General features: G+C 48.3%; 1 protein-coding gene across 1 annotated transcript; it reads right to left on the bottom strand.

The window, feature by feature from the left end:
- Positions 1–7188: 7188 nt before the first annotated feature.
- On the bottom strand, positions 7189–9237 carry LOC307100135 (relaxin-3-like; the record flags this gene model as incomplete). Its single annotated transcript, XM_079772457.1, has 2 exons — positions 8982–9237; positions 7189–7418 (listed from the first exon to the last, which is right to left on the bottom strand). The coding sequence occupies exons 1-2, from the start codon at positions 9169–9171 to the stop codon at positions 7189–7191; spliced, it is 420 nt and encodes a 139-aa protein (XP_079628583.1). The 5' UTR covers positions 9172–9237.
- Between the last annotated feature and the right edge of the window lie 6103 nt (positions 9238–15340).

Below are 15340 nucleotides of genomic sequence, written 5' to 3'. Positions count from 1 at the left end.
CGGTCAGGGCACATGCCCAGGTGGCAGGCTTGACCTCCAGGGTGGGGCGTGCAGGAGGCAGCCAATCAATGATTCTCTCTCATCATTGATGTTTCTATCTCTCTCTCTCTTCCTCTCCGAAATCAATAGAAAAAAAATATGAAAAATTGATAAATACTTTGGTTGAGGTACTTTGAGGCCCTGCTAAGGTCCTGTTTCCCATTTAAGTTCACCCATTGCTTTTTCTGTTCATTGGTGGATGGTGTGTGTGGAAATTATTACTGTGATGTTTGTTTCCTAGTAATTTTCCTTTATCTCATTCCTTCTGCATTTACTATTATTTATTATTTTGAATTCTTCTGTAAGGAAGAGCTGTTCTGTCTCCATTGATTTGTTTATTCAATCTTTATAGTCATATGGATCCGTGAACAGTTATTTTAGTCTTTGAGTTATAATCTATATTATTGTTACTTATTTTGTTGCCCAAATTGTTCCAGCTTTGGCCACTGGGAGCTCTTTCAGTTGGCCCTGCTGTAAGCATTTTATTTCAGGCACTATTCTTTGGACATGACTCCAGTTGTTTGTTTGTTTTGTTTCTTGCTTTCTGAACCACGAAAGTGTCCAGGCTCATCTTGTGTTTTCCCCATCCCAGTTCTAGAACCAGCCAAGGAGCCTGGGTTCCCTTTACTGCAGAAGGGCATTGGGAAACTAAGGTCTGGGTGCTGGGTGTGCTCATTGGTGCTGGGGATGGGGGTGTTGCTTCTAAGCCCTCTCAGCTGGTAGCATTATTATTATTATTATTTTTTACTCCTCACCCAAGGATATGTTTACAGTATTAATTTTAGAGAGAGGAAGGAAGAGAGAAACATGGATATGAGAAACATCGATTGGTTGCCTCCTGTATGTGACCCAACTGGGAATCAAACCCACAAACTTTTGGTGCATGGGACAATGCTCCAACCAACCAAGCCACACAACCAGGGCACTTATTTTTTTACATATTGAGGTAAAATTCATATAAAATAAAATGAACCATTTTAAACATTACATGTGCATTGCTGGTGCACACATTCAGAGCAGAAGTATTCAAAACAGCCAAAAAGCAGAAACAACCCAAATGTCCATCACCTGATGAAACAAAATGTGGTCCATCCTGTTAGGGGTCTTGGGCCGGTGATGCGGGCTGTGAAAGAACTCACAAATGAGAGAGGAGATAGATAGATAGATAGATAGATAGATAGATAGACAGATAGACGAGATAAATACAAAGAGAGAGAGAGAGAGAGAGAGACTTTATTTTACTTTCCCTGAAGGGAAAGGGCCAGTGCGTTGCTAATCAATACAAAATGCAAAAAACAAAATCTTCTCCAGCCTTTAAAGCCTTCCTTCTCTTGCTAGGTGACAAGGAAGGGAAGGGTATTTTTAGGCTGGAGTTGAGCAGTCATCAGCGGAGCTGTCATTGAAAACTGTGTTAGTTCTTCAGGAGACAATCCAAGCAGATGTCCTAGGGAGGTGCCTTATCAGTATTTTTCCAAAGCCTGTAAAACATCCTTAGATAAAAAGTTATGAAAAGTTCGAAAGAGGCTTGTTTGAAGAGGAGCAGGGAAGGGAACTTTCTACTAATTATGCCTGGGTTGTAAACCAGCAGGGAGGAGGTATATGTAAGAATGTAGCCTTGACAGTAACTTATTGTGTCTTGCAGTTTGAGCAGAGGGGCTGTTTCAACCAGAGGAGCTAACCATCTTGGGGTTTAATTACCAGGTGCTTCGCATAAATTGTGGAGCCGTGGTCGGCAAACTGGGGCTCATGAACCACATGCAGCTCTTTGGGCCCTTGCGCGTGGCTCTTCCACAAAATACCATGGCCTGGGCGAGTCTATTTTGAAGAAGTGGTGTTAGAAGAAGTTTAAGTTTAAAAAATTTGGCTCTCAAAAGAAATTTTAATCGTTGTGCTGTTGATATTTGGCTCTGTTGACTAATGAGTTTGCCGACCACTGGGCTAGAGCAAAGAAAAAGAAAGGCCTTTTTTTCTTTTTCTTTTTTCCATTCAAACACATCCATACAATGGACTATTACTCAGCCATAAAAAGGAATGAAGTTCTGATACATGCTACTGGATGCATCTCAAAAAACATGATGCTGAGAGAGAGAGAGGCCAGACACAAAATGTCACATATTGTATGACTGCATTGATATGAAATGTCCAGAATAGGCAAAACCAGCCACAGAAAGACCAGTGGTTGTCAAGGGTAGGGTAGAGGGAGGAATGGGGAGGAATTGCCACTGAGTATCCTTTTGATGAAAATGTTTTGGTTTTTTTTGTTTTTTGTTTTTTTTTTGTTTTGTTTTGTTTTGTTTTTTAAAGGCTAAGAGGTTTTTTTTAAAATATATTTTATTGATTTTTTACAGAGAGGAAGGGAGAGGGAGAGAGAGTTAGAAACATTGATGAGAGAGAAACATCAATCAGCTGCCTCCTGCACACCCCCTACCAGGGATGTGCCCGCAACCAAGGTACATGCTCTTGACCGGAATCGAACCTGGGACCCTTGAGTCCGCAGGCCAATGCTCTATCCACTGAGCCAAACCGGTCAGGGCTTGATGAAAATGTTTTGGAACTAGACAGAGCTGATAGTTGTATAGCATTGTGAATTGTGAATTTTAACATGGTTAACTTTAGTTATATCATTTTCACCTCAATATTTAAAAACCAACAATGATGATGGGCAAAGTTGGGTTTGAATCCCATCTCTATTTCCTGCTATGTGACCTTGGGCAACTCAAACTCTTGTGCCTTGGTTTGCCTCACTTATAAAACAGGGAGGATTCAAATTCGTAAAACCGTCTGTGGCATGCAGTAAGTGCTGTTTAAATGTTATTTGTACTTGACACATTCCCTCTGGGTTTGAACTTTATTCCTTTGTCCTTTTCTTCATGACAAACTCCTGGCCTTGGTTGCCCCCTGTGGATGTCTCTGGCCAAGGGCATCGCTTCAGAAGGCAGGAGTCATATCTGATTGTACTGTTTCGAAAGGTCTGATGAATAATACACTCTGCCCTCTGCCTCTTCTCCCAGCAACTCTCCAGGCATGCACCCTTCTTTCCTTTCCTCCACATCCCCAATGCCTGGCCCAGGGGCTGGCGAAGAACAAGCATGCCAGGAAATTTTGCTGCCTGACTGTCCGACTTTGGCCCAGAACCAGGAACTTCTTTTGTGCCTCACACAGAATCAGTTTTGAGCCCAACACAGCTGGGTTTGAATCCTGATTCCTGTGTGACCTTGAGCAAGATGCTGCACCTAGCCTGGCCAGTCTGGCTCAGTGGTTGAGCATTGACCTATGGACTGGGAGGTCATGGTTCAATTCCCAGTCAGGGCACATGCCCTTGTTGTAGGGCGTGCAGGAGGCAGCCGATCAATGTTTCTCTCTCATCATTGATGTTTCCATCTCTCTCTCCCTCTCCCTTCCTCTCTGACATCAATAAAAATATATTTTTTAAAAAGATGCTGCACCTCTCTGAGGTCATTGGATAGGTGGAGATAATAAGCACATCTACTTCATGGGGTGGTGTTGGGGACTTTGGTGAGATTATGTAAAGTGCTTAGCACCCTGGCTAACACACAGTAAGCGCAGTTGGTTGGATGGTGACCTGCAGGAGGATAGGTCCATGTCCTAACCCCCCAGGACCTATGAATGTGGTTTTATTTGAACAAAGAGTAAGGAGGAGGCCCATGTGGCTGGAGTGGAGTGACTCAGAGGGTGGGGCGGTGAGGACAGGAAGGTGACAAGGTGATTGTGCAGGTCTTGGTAGGCCACAAGGACTGGTTTATATCCTGAGTGAGGTAGGAGCCCTAAAAGGCTGTGAGCAGAGGAGGAAGATGTCCTGATTCCAATGTTCACAAGTGTCCTCTGGAGCAGCGGTCGCCAACCAGTGGTCCGTGGACCACTGGTCGTCTGTGAGGTCCGAAAGGTTGGTGACCGCTGCTCTGGAGGCTATGGCAGAGAAGAGACTGTAGGGTTGAGAGTGAATCCAGAGCTCAGGAAGGAGGTGACCGCACCGTCTAAGCCAGCAATGACGGGAGCTGAGGCTGGGTGGGTGCTGAGGGAGTGGGGAAAGCCAGATTCTGAATAACATTGAAGGTGGGGTGGGCAAGGCTTGCTCATGGATCAGATGTGGGTGAGAAAGAGGAGCTGAGGAAGTTCCCAAGCATTGGATTTCAAAGGCTCAAAACAAGGCCTGCATAAGGAACAACAAAAACACAAGTGCTGGGGAAGATGTGGAGAAACTGGGGTCCTCCTACTTCACTGGTGGGAACATAAAAGGTTGCAGCTGCCCTGGCCAGTGTTCCCAGTGGTTAGAGCATTGGCCCAAACACTAAAGGGTCTCGGGTTTGATTCCCAGTCAAGGGCACGTGCCTGGGTTGTGGGCTCAATCCCCAGTAGGGGGCGTGCAGGAGGCAGCCAATCAATGATTCTCACTCATCATTGATGTTTCCATCTCTCTCTTCCTCTCCCTTCCTCTCTGAAACCAATAAAAATATATTTTAAAAAATAGTTGAGCCCTAACCAGTTTGGTTCAGTGGATAGAGCATCGGCCTGAGGACTGAAGAGTCCCAGGTTTGATTCTGGTCAAGGGTATGTGCCTTGGTTGTGGGAGGCAGCTGATTGATATTTCTCTCTCATCAATGTTTCTAACTCTCTATCCCTCTCCCTTCCTCTCTATAAAAAAATCAATAAAATCTATTTAAAAAAATAGTTGAGATGCCCAGTCAGCGTGGCTCAGTGATTGAGCATTGACCTATGAACTAGGAGATCAGGGTTTGATTCCCAGTCAGGGCACATGCCCAGGTTGCAGAATTGCGGCCTTGATCCCCAGTAGGGGGCCTTCAGGAGGCAGCCAGTAGGTGATTCTCTCACCACATTGATGTTTCTATCTCTCCCGCTCCCTTCCTCTTTGAAATCAATTAAATATATATATATTTGAAAAAATGGTAAGTTTTATATGTGTAGTTTACATCCATTAAAAAACACTCATAGTGGCCTTGTGAGTCTCAGCTGGCTCATCCCATGCACCTAAAGGTTGCTGGTTGGATTCCTGGTGAGGGCACATACCCAGGTTTCAGGCTTGATCCCCAGTTGGGAGAGAGGGTGCAGGAGGTAGCCTATTGGTGTTACGCTTTCACATTGATTTCCCTCTCTCTCTCTCTCTTTTTAAAAATCAATTTTAAAAGTCTTAAAAAAAAAAGCAGCAGCTCCTTTTCCTCTTTGTGCACTTAGCCAACCCTGAAATGACTGCGTTTCCAGGTGCGAGTCATCTTGAAGGCAGGTAGTCGCCCCTGGGCCTGGGGGGACCAGGCTTGCTGTTTGTCTCTCACTGCTGCAGCCCCAGCACCCGGCCCAGTGGTCTCTGCATAAGCTCAGAGGCGGTAAGTGGCCACACAGCAGCTGGAACAGCTTATAACCACTCAGCATCTTCTCTCTGCCAGGTGTCTCCCTCATGGGCTCCTCAGAGCCAGCCCTGGTGGCCGGTGTCATTCATGAGGGCCATTGGATCGAGGAGCACAGGGCTCTCAGAGAGGGAAAGGGACGGGTTCGGGGTCCTGCAGCACGGAGAGGAGGGAACCTGGATTTACTGAGAGCTGGGGAGGACTGGGGGCAGGACTCCTGGGTCCTCTCAGCTGGAGAATGCGGGGACTGGGCGGCCACCCCTCCAAAGTCTCAGTTTCCCCAAGCCACCCCACTGTACTCACTACTTCTGGCTCTGGAGGTGCAGCGTGGAGGGTGCTCCCAGGTCCCCAAGAGGCTCCCAGGAGCAGTTCAAGTCGCCTAAGGGCCCAACACCATAGCACCGCAGGGGCCCAGGGCTGCCTGCAAGAGGGCGAGGGTCCCAGGGAAGGAGGGGGTCAATGCCCCCAGCCTCCTCACTGCCCAGAACCCGACTTCCCCAAGTTCTGATCATCCTGGAGGGTTGTGGGGTCCCTTTCGGAAGTGAGCAGCAGGAAGGGGGCGCTGGGCACCTCCACCCAGGCTTTGGGCATAACTCCTCCCCTCCCTCTACCAGCCACATCCTGTTACCACCCCCAGAGCTCCCACCCCCACCCCACCCCCACCCCACCCCACCCCCCCCACCCCCACCCCGGCGCTGACTTCCATCCCCTGCTTCGTGTTCCCCACTCCTTTCTGCGCCCTGTCCCTGCCCAGGGGCGAGCAGAGTGGGGTCCGGACCTCTGTCATTCATTCCACGAACTTGGGGTTCGCCCTGGAGAGTTGGTGCTTTAAGGCTGCGCGCGCGGTGGAGCGCCCACACGAGCTCGGCCCAGAACTCACCCTGGGGACTTGTCCGCGGGAACAGCAGCCACAGCAGAGGCAGCAGCCGGCAGGGCGCGGCCCAGGCCCCCCTCATGGCCTCCCCTGGCCTCCCGGTCCCGCCGGGCCCGACGGGGCCCCGGGCAGCCGCCTCCGCACCTTGCGCTCGGGTCCCCGCCCCTTCCCCAAGGCGGAAAGTCTCCGGGGGCGGGAGAGTGGGGAGGCGACCTGGGGCGTCCGTCCTGGGGAGAGGGCTGAGGGCTCGGCCTGACTCCCCTGAAACTGAGCGCCCCCCCCTCCCCCGCCGCCCCAACAATAACACACACGCTGCAGAGTCCTTTGCAACTTTTATTATTGCGGTTGGAGAAGGTTCTGATCCGTCCCCTTACGAGCCTCCCACCCCAGAGTATGAAGGGAACCAAGGGGTCTCAACACCAGCCCTGGGGCCCACAGCCTTAGGACCCCAGCAGGTGGCGTTGGAGGGAGACAGGCTGGAAAGCCGGGGAGGGGAGTGGGCAGGGCTGGGCTGGGGCAAGGGCATCATTGGGCTGGCTCCGGGACAGGGGCCACAGTTGGGCAGGAGAGTCACCGTGTTGGCAAAGGCTTCTTCAGTGTGGCCAGCTTGGGCAGATAGGGGCTCGGCTGCCCAGGGGACAGTACATTCCAGACAAAGGCATGATATGGCCTGGGGAGAGGGCAGGAGTCAGGGTCAGGGGCAGCCATTTGGCCAAGTGGGGATACAGCTTGCTCAGGGTTCGGAGAGGCTGGTGGAAGGTCAGTTATCTGAGGGAATTGTGTGGGAGTCCATAGTGCCTGACCTCGATGACGTGCTGATGAATGAATGTATGAGGGGCCAGACACAGGTACTCAGCATTTGTCCTGGTACCCCCGGCTGCCCAGTCCCCCGGTCTAGCAGAGTCTGCTGATTTCACTCTTGCTGCAACCCCACTTGCAGCAGTTGCTGGAGAGTCCAGCAAGGACATCTCGGCTGCCACGCAGAGATCCGGGGGTCCCCTGCCAGCTGGGCTGGCCGCCGTAGAGAGCCTGGGGGGTCTTGGTCAGGACCAGCCAGTCACTGGAGCCTACTGCCTCTTCCAGCTGGCTGTCCGCATAGGGGTCAGTGTCTGGGAAGGCGTCCCCTGCAAAAGATGAGAAGAGTTCATGCTTGGGGCCCAGCTTCTGTCACACTTAGAGTCCTGGCGCCTGGTTGGCCCAGCTGCTCTTCTGTCCTTGCGACATGGTCTCGTGGTTAAAGGTTTTGATGCCACTGAGGCCTAGGTTCCAACTTGGAAGGGTCTAATATTCAACCTCACTGAGCTTGACTTTCCTGTCATTTCTTTTCCCTTACTCTTTGTGTATGGAGGACCTGGTGGTTAAGAACATGGTTTGGGAGTCAGACTGATTAAGCCTCAAACCATCTTCTCAGAGTTATAATCTTGAGCAAGTGAATTTACTTCTTTGATTCTTAGCGTCCTTTTCTGCAAAGTGAGGAACATAATAACTCCTAAGAATTTAGGGTTTTGCCTGGCTGGTTTGGCTCAATGGATAGAGCCTTGGCCTGTGGACTGAAGGATCCCAGGTTGGATTCCCTTCAAGGGCATGTGCCCAGGTTGCGGGCTTGATCCCTTGTAGGGGGCGTACTGGAGGCAGCCAATGAATGATTCTCTCTCATCATCATTGATGTTTCTATCTCTCTTTCCCTCTCCCTTCCTCTCTGAAATCAATAAAAATATATTAAAAATAATGTAATGTTTCATAAAGAGTAATTGAGTTAATTAATACCCATTAAAAACAAAAACACTTAGAACTGTGTCTAGCCCATGATAAGCACTCAAAATAGCACTGAGCATTTATGGAGGACTTACTGTGTGCCAGACATTGTCTTAGGGCTTTTGTGGATAAACTGCTTTATCCCTCTCAATGACAACCCCATGAGGTGGGTGCTGTTATTATGACCTCATTTCCCAGGGAACACCACTGAGGCCGATTTGGTGGAGTAACTGCACAAGAACACACAGCTACTGAATTGTAGAGCGGCTGTTTGAGCCCAGACAGCAAGTCTTCTAGGTGCACACTTCCATCATCATCATCATCATCATCATCATCATCATCATCATCACCAACATCTATTTTTCTGCCTGGCCCCTCCCCTTCAGGAACCAGGACCCCTACCGCCCGACTGAGCCCAATCTGGGCCTCCTGCGTTCCTCAGTCCTGTTATGACTCAATTTTGCCACTGAACAAACTTGTGAGATGCAGGGACTGCCTCCTATTTGCAGGTAAAGAGGATCAGAGAGGAAAAGCAACTTGCTGGGAGGGTCACCCACTAGTTGGCAAAATCCAGCCGTGGACACACCACACCCCTCACACTACCTTCTCCAAGGGGTTGGAAGGTACTTCAGTGTCGGCTTCCGGATGGTGTCCCCCGGAGTCCTGTGAGCAGCGGCCTTGCTCAGCGCAAGGCTGGGCACAGAGCAGGTGCCTCAGAAATAGCATTCTGTCCTTGGGCCCTTAGCCAGTGGAGATGGCTTACACCCCCATCCCAGCTTTGCGTTTTGCTAAGTGGCTCAGCCTTCTCAGTTGCAAGTTGTGAGCAGGGACTCACCTGCCCTGGCCCCTGGTCTCATCTTTGTCCCTGTGTCTTGGGCCCATCCCATGTCCCATGTCCCCCTTTCCTCCCTTCCACCACCTCCCCGCCTCACCCATTGCTTCCTGGGCCAGGCTGTCCGAGCGCCTCCATCGGGAGCCTCCGCAGGTGAAGATGACTGCTCGAATGAATTCCCGGCCGCAAAGCTTCACCCCATAGGGTGCTCCCCGGGCTTCGGCTTCCAGCCACAGCCCCCCGGCCAGCACCCACACGGCCAGCAGCAGCAGCAGTGAATGCTTGGCCATGCTGGAGAGGGAGGCCTGGGACGCGAGAGTGGGCACAGCGAGGCAGTTCCCCAGTGGTCAGTGCCTCTGCTGCTTCCTGGCCCCCCATTTATACATCCAGCCCCCCGCCCCCACGCCTGTTGTGGAGGAGCGAAGTGACCTCCTTTATCTCTTCCAGCAGAGGCGAGGCGGGCATGGCCCACACACCCCGACCTTTCCCGTTTCCCGGACTAAGTAAGCGATAACCTTTTGCCAGGGATGGGGAGACGCAGTTCGGCTCATTGTCATCTTCGACAGAGAGAGGCAGGAAGGCCTCCTCCATTCAGCAGAGACCAGGAACCGGGACCCTCACCAGACCAGGAGGGAGGGTGCAACCACACCCTGCCCCTCACAGGGCTGGGGCCCTGGACCTCCTCTATAATAACAACAACGACTGTGAGCCCTTACACAGCACGGGCTTGGGACTGAGCACTGCTCTAAAGATTTTGTATTTGTGTCATCTGTTTAATTCTCCTGATGACCTAGGATAATGGTTCTCAAATATGAGCAAGCCTCAGAACCTCCTGAGGGGCTTGTTAAGACCCAGATCGCTGGGCCCACATGCAGAGCGTCTGAGAATCTGCACGTGCAACAAACGTCCTGGCCATGCCAATGCTGCTGGTCCAGAAACCACTGTGAGAGCCACTGGACTATAATCAGGACTAAGATCATCCCCACAGTGCAGATGAGGAAACCGAGGCACAGAGTGGTGACATAAGATGCCCCAAATCATCTAGTAAGTGGGGGTGGGGTGGAAATTTATTTCTTAAAATATATTTTTTATTTATTTCAGAGAGGAAGGGAGAAAGAAAGAGAGATAGAAACATCAGTGATGAGAGAGAACCATTGATTGGCTGCCTCCTGTATGCCTCCTACAGAGGATCAAGCCCATAACCCAGCTATGTGTCCTTGACCAGACTCAAACCCAGGACTCTTCAGTCCACAGGCCAAAGCCCTATCCACTGAGCTATACCAGCCAGGGCCAAGGGAGCATATTTAAGTTGTAAAAATTTATATATGGAATAGACTTTCAGTTTTGCACGATGAAAAGAGTTCTGGAGATGGATGGTGGTGATGGTTGCACAATAATGTGAATAATGTTAATGACACTGAACTGAGCACAGAAAAATGGTTGAGATGGTAAAATTGATATTCTATGTATATTTTTCATAATTAAAAACAGTGAAAATAGTAATTAAAATGCTTAATTAATACCATATACGTAGAGGAGCTGTGATGTGCTGGAAAATGTTTAACAATGGGCTCTCCAGAAAATCATGATTTGTAGCAGCTGTCGGTTTCTGGCCAATGTCAAGCTACCAATGTGATGTCACTGTGATGCCCCCAAATTCCTGGAAAGTTGAAATACGTCCTCACAAATCAGTAGAGCTGGCTCCAGGATACCACTGAAAGACAAAACTCATACATGTGCCATTTAAATAATGTCAGCCTCACAGATGGCCACCTCCTCACCCCACATCCTCCTTGATCACAAGCCCTTGCTTCCCCCAGAGGTAACCGCCACCCTGACTTTAGCTCTCATCATTTCTTTGTTTTTCATACAGCTTTAACACCAGCAGGTGCCTCTCCAAAAGGTAGCCGAGTCTGTCTCTCTCCTTTCCTTTTTTTTTCATTTTGCACTCGAACAAATGTAACCTCTTATTGCACATCCAGAAAAGTGCACACATTATAAGTGGACACTTGGAAGAATTTTCACAAATGGAGCACATTTCTGTAAGCACCACCCAAGTCCAGAAACAAAACACTCTCAGCCTCCACCCAGCACAGGGCAATGGGAGGAGGAGTATGGAGGAATTGGTGGACCTATGTTAAAACTGTGATAAAAACACCAAAAATCGATAAATACTTTGGCTGAGATACTTTGAGGCCCTGTTTCCCATTAAAGTCCACACATTGCTTTTCTGTTCATTGGTGGATGGTGTGTGTATGGAAATTATTACTGTGATGTTTGTTTGCTAGTAATTTTCCATTTATCTTATTTCTTCTACATTTACTATTATTTTTTAAAATATATTTTATTGATTTTTTTTACAGAGAGGAAGGGAGAGGGATAGAGAGTTAGAAACATCAATCAGCTGCCTCCTGCACACCTCCTACTGTGGATGTGCCTGCAACCAAGGTACATGCCCTTGACCGGAATCAAACCCGGGACCCTTGAGTCTGCAGGCCGACGCTCTATCTACTGAGCCAAACCGTTTAGGGCTACATTTACTATTATTTATTACTAGAAGCCCAGTGCACAAAATTAGTGCATGGGGGGGCGGGTCCCCTCAGCCTGACCTGCACCCTCTAACAATCTGGGACCCCCTCAGGGGATGTCCAACTGCCAGTTTAGGCTTGATCCTCAGGGATCCCCTAAACACTCTGCCTGCCTCCCTGATCTCCCCTAACAACTCTTCCTGCCTTCTGATTGCCCCTAACCACTCGCCTGCCTGCCTGATCACCCCTACCTGCTCACCTGCCCGCCTGATTGCCCATAAGCACTTTTGCCTCGACCCCCGCTGCTGAGGCTTCATCCAGAAGGACGCCTGGAATGACTTCCAGAAGGTCGTTCAGCTCTCTGGTCTAATTAGCATATTACGCTTTTATTATTATAGATTTGGAATTCTTCTGTAAGGAAGAGTTGTTCTGTCTCCATTGATTTGTTTATTCAATCATTTCTTTATATCCATATGGATTCATGAACAGTTATTTTATTGGTTTCAGAGAGGAAGGGAGAGGGAGAGAGCGATAGAAACGTCAATGATGAAAAAGAATCATTGACCGGCTGCCTCCTGCACGCCCCTACTGGGGATCCAACTGCAACCCGGGCATGTGCCCTTGACCGGAATCGAACCTGGGTCCATTCAGTCTGCAGGCCAACACTCTATCCACTGAGCCAAACCAGCTAGGGCTTTGAACAGTTATTTTAGTCTTTGAGTTATAATCTATATTATTGTTATTTATTTTGTTGCCCAAATTGTTCCAGTTTTGGCCACTGGGAGCTCTTTCAGTCGGCCCCTGCTGTAAGCATTTTATTTCAGGCACTATTCTTTGGATATGACTCCAGTTGTTTGTTTTGTTTCTGACGTTCTGCACCACAAAATGTTCCAGGCTCATCTTGTGTTTTCCCCACCCCAGTTCTAGAACCAGCCAAGGAGCCTGGGTTCCCTTACTGCAGAAGGGCATTGGGAAACCAAGGTCTGGGTGCTGGTGAGCTCATTGGTGCTGGGGATGGGGGTGTTGCTTCTAAGCCCTCTCAGCTGATAGCATTATCATTTGTTTGAATTCTCACCCAAGGATATGTTTACAGTATTGATTTTAGAGAGAGGAAGGAAGAGAGAGAGAAACATCGATTGGTTGCCTCCTGTATGTGACCTGACCGGGAATTGAACCCACAAGTTTTTGATGCATGGGACAATGCTCCAACAAATCAAGCCACCCTGCCAGGGCTCTTTTTTTAAAATATTGAGATAAAATGCATATAAAATAAAATGAATCATTTTAAACATTACATGTGCATTGTTGGCGCACACATTCAGAGCAGAAGTATTCAAAACAGCCAAAACGCAGAAACAACCCAAATGTTCATCACCAGATGAAACAAAATGTGGCCCATCCTGTTAGAGTTTTGGGCTAGTGATGTGGGCTGTGAAAGAACTCACGACTGAGAGAAGAGATAGATACAGAGAGAGAGATTTTATTTTACTTTCCCTGAAGGGAAAGGTCCAGTGTGTTGCTAATAAATATAAAAGGCAAAGAACAGAAAACTTCTCCAGCCTTTAAAGCCTTCCTTCTCTTGCTAGGTGACAAGGAAGGGAGGGAGATTTTTAGGCTGGAGTTGAGCAGTCATCAGTGGAGCTGTCATTGAAAACTGTGTTAGTTCTTCAGGAGACAATACAGGCAGATGTCCTAGGGAGGTGCCTTATCAGTATTTTTCCAAAGCCTGTAAAACATCCTTAGTTAATAAGTTATGAAGAGTTCCAAAGAGGCTTGTTTGAAGAGGAGCAGGGAAGGGAACTTTCTACTAATTATGCCTGGGTTGTAAACCAGCAGGGAGGAGGTATATGTAAGAATGTAGCCTTGACAGTAACTTATTGTGTCTTGCACTTTGAGCAGAGGGGCTGTTTCAACCAGAGGAGCTAACCATCTTGGGGTTTAATTACCAGGTGCTTCGCATAAATTGTGGAAGGCTACAGCAAAGAAAAAGAAAGGCCTTTTTTTCCATTCAAACACATCTATACAATGGACTATTTACTCATCCATAAAAAGGAATGAAGTTCTGATACATGCTACTATATGAATGCATCTCAAAAAACATGATGCTGAGAGAGAGAGGCCAGACACAAAAGGTCACATATTGTATGACTGCATTGATATGAAATGTCCAGAATAGGCAAAACCACAAAGACAGAAAGGCCAGTGGTTGTCAAGGGTTGGGTAGAGGGAGGAATGGGGAGCAATTGCTACTGAGTATCCTTTTTGATGAAAATGTTTTGGAACTAGGCAGAGGTGATGGTTGTATAGCATTGTGAACTGTTAATTTTAACATGGTTAACTTTATGTTATATCAATTTCACCTCAATATTTTAAAACCAACAATGATGATGGGCAGAGTTGGGTTTGAATCCTATCTCTATTTCCTGCTGTGTGACCTTGGGCAACTCAACCTCTTGTGCCTTGGTTTGCCTCACTTATAAAACAGGGAGGATTCAATGAGTACGTCAAATTCATAAAACAGTCTGTGGCATGCAGTAAGTGCTGTTTAAATGTTATTTGTACTTGACACATTCCCTCTGGGTTTGAACTTTATTCCTTTGTCCTTTTCTTCATGACAAACTCCTGGCCTTGGTTGCCCCCTGTGGATGTCTTTGGCCAAGGGCATCGCTTCAGAAGGCAGGAGTCATATCTGATTGTACTGTTTCGAAAGGTCTGGTGAATAATACACTCTGCCCTCTGCCTCTTCTCCCAGCAACTCTCCAGGCATGCACCCTTCTTTCCTTTCCTCCACATCCCCAATGCCTGGCCCAGGGGCTGGCGAAGAACAAGCATGCCAGGAAATTTTGCTGCCTGACTGTCCGACTTTGGCCCAGAACCAGGAACTTCTTTTGTGCCTCACACAGAATCAGTTTTGAGCCCAACACAGCTGGGTTTGAATCCTGATTCCTGTGTGACCTTGAGCAAGATGCTGCACCTCTCTGAGGTCATTGGGTAGGTGGAGATAAGCATATCTACCTCATGGGGTGGTGTTGGGGACTTTGGTGAGATTATGTAAAGTGCTTAGCACCCTGCCTAGCACACAGTAAGCGCAGTTGGTTGGATGGTGACCTGCAGGAGGATAGGTCCATGTCCTAACCCCCCAGGACCTATGAATGTGGTTTTATTTGGACAAACGGTCTTTGCAGATATAATTAAGGCCTTTGAGATTAGATCATCCTTGATTATCTGGGTGGACCCTAGATCCAGTAATAAAGATGTACCCAGAAGAGACAAAACTGTGAAGACAGAGGCAGAAATTGGAGTCAAGTAGCCAAAAAAGCCCAGTCATGCCTGGAGCTGCCAGAAGCTGGAAGAGATGAGGAAGGATCCTCCCCGAGTGCCTTCCAAGGGCACACGGCCCCACTGACATCTTGATTTAGGACCTCTGTCCTCCAGAACTAGGAAAGAATACATTTCCGCTTCTGTAAGCCAGTTTGTGGCAGTCTGTGACAGCAAAGAGTTAGGAAATATTAAGTGCTACCCATATCACTATCACTGTTACTCTGGTCAGCATAGAAATGCACCCAGATCTTACCAAACCCAAATAAAGCCCCTCTCTCCAAATTTCTTAACTAATTTTATTTTTGAATAGTTCACACGTTCAGGTATGTCAAGAAACAAAAAGTGTAAGCAAGTTTACACTGTAGGATCTCCCTCTTCAGTCTCCTCTCCCCCACGGAAAACCCACTGCTCATGATTTCCTGAGCATCTTTCCAGAATATCTGTGCATTTTACAAACAAATATGAATACCCTAGAGGCCTGGTGCACGAAAACTGTGCACTGGCAGGGGTGGGGTCCCTCAGCCTGCCCTGTGCCCTCTTGCAGTCCAGAAGCCCTCAGCAGATGTCCGACTGACCACTTAGGTAGGCCCATTGTGGGGAGGGGGCCTAA

This window comes from Cnephaeus nilssonii, assembly GCF_951640355.1.
Source record: "Cnephaeus nilssonii genome assembly, chromosome: 5".
NCBI lineage: Eukaryota > Metazoa > Chordata > Mammalia > Chiroptera > Vespertilionidae > Cnephaeus > Cnephaeus nilssonii.
The sequence above is the reverse complement of the archived record's forward strand: the minus strand, read 5'-3'. Positions and strand labels throughout refer to the sequence as shown.